The 1,562-nt window shown below is 35.5% G+C and overlaps 1 protein-coding gene across 1 annotated transcript in view; it reads left to right on the top strand.

Annotated features, from left to right (window-relative positions):
• The first annotated feature begins 1,242 nt into the window (after window positions 1–1,242).
• LOC100745877 (glucose dehydrogenase [FAD, quinone]-like) overlaps window positions 1,243–1,562 on the top strand; it is a 2,814-nt gene continuing 2,494 nt past the window's right edge. The window contains exon 1 of the mRNA XM_024371775.2: window positions 1,243–1,459. Within this exon, the coding sequence (XP_024227543.1) occupies window positions 1,276–1,459 (184 nt within the window). The 5' untranslated portion in view covers window positions 1,243–1,275. The remainder of the gene's footprint in view (window positions 1,460–1,562) is intronic.

The raw sequence follows: 1,562 nt of genomic DNA, 5'->3' as shown, positions 1-1,562 counted from the left end.
GAATATTATTTTGTGCCATCCGCTATTAATACAGCCGAACCCATAAGTCATTGATCAATTTCTTTTTCTTAATTTCAATTTCTTAGCAAGGTCTCTTCTGCAAACAATTTTTCAGTGACGGTAGAATTATTTGTTACATCGTTGACCAACTGAGGATCGGTGAAAGATACAACAGTCCATGTGTCAATCAATTTATCGAGAATCATTTTACGCCAACAGTTATAAGTTCAGCCGGACTTATGATCCATTTTCTGCGGTTGTGTATAATTAAAAATTGCTATCTCCGCACTAGTGAGTTAAGCTTCGTTCGGAAGATTTGGCCGCCTGTCCTAGGGCGAATTACAATCGTAATGAAAATTTAATTGAAGTCTTTTGCGATTATCTCGGAAACTAAGATAGGGCGATGTCTATAGTAATAGGAAAAGATTGTCAGAATGTCAACCTTGATAACGCGTTTCAAGGTCATGCAAATTGGCGAGGTGTACGCTTTTCTAACTAATTACCAAAGAGATATTTATTGCGCTATTATCTGTTAGAGATAAGTTGATCAAGAATGTAACAATGAAAGCCCCAAAGCCGTCTGAAGGAACAAATGAGGTATCAGTAAATGAGTAAAATAAATAAACATACAAATAATTTAAAAAGTAGATCTTATCGACCGGTTGGAGATTTCCGTATCATTTTATTAATATTTACTGAATGTTTGTCATGTTCGGTATCGATGCCGTTTAAAGAATTTTTTCGTTCTGTGTACTACGTACCCATGAAACGTATCAAGCAACTGACCTCAGAAATGTACAGATTTAATGGTCGTTTTTGGCACGTTGCGGTACGATTACACCTGACAATGTCATGATCTGTCTGTGAAAGAGACATAGTGACAGCAACAAAATTTATTGCTGTAATATTCAGCATCGTACGATACCTGTGAATGTCATTGTGTGCAAGTTATTATTCAAATTAGACCGTGTAAGGCAAATTGTACCATAGTTCAAAGGTACAGGTTCCGTTTTCATTTGTTGTGAGCAAGAATTAAATTAGCTTCGCTCGTTAAACACACATGCTTTTATTAATCTTTTGTCGAGAACAAATTTACAAAAGCAAATATTTATTTATTTATTTATTTTATTTATCAAAGACGAAATATGAACTGGATAAAATCGTAATACGTGTAAAAATCTTTAGAAAGATTATTAGGCATAGAAAGGTAAGATTACTAGAAAGGTAACAAGACTTATTATTACAGGTTGACAAGGGAAACCGGAGAAGTGCAAAATGGATGTCGTAAAAAATATTCTCGGAGGATTGCAATCGGGAACGATCGCATCGGTGCTTTCGGCGTTCTTGAGCATGTCGTTATATGTCACGTACTTGTTTGTTAATTACTCCGCGACGAATGTTCCTTCTAAATTATTAATGCCGTCTTACGATTTCATAATTGTAGGTGGCGGTAGTGCGGGTATGTTCTTTCGATACCATCGACACAAATTCTATGATAAACCTAATAACTGTGTGACAGAGACGAACATAACTGTACGTTTGCATGGAAGAAAGAATAATTC

Source organism: Bombus impatiens, unplaced genomic scaffold (genome assembly GCF_000188095.3).
Source record: "Bombus impatiens unplaced genomic scaffold, BIMP_2.2 scf_1746, whole genome shotgun sequence".
NCBI classification, from domain to species: Eukaryota; Metazoa; Arthropoda; class Insecta; order Hymenoptera; family Apidae; genus Bombus; species Bombus impatiens.
Note: the sequence above shows the minus strand (reverse complement) of the source record. Positions and strands in the feature narration are given on the sequence as shown.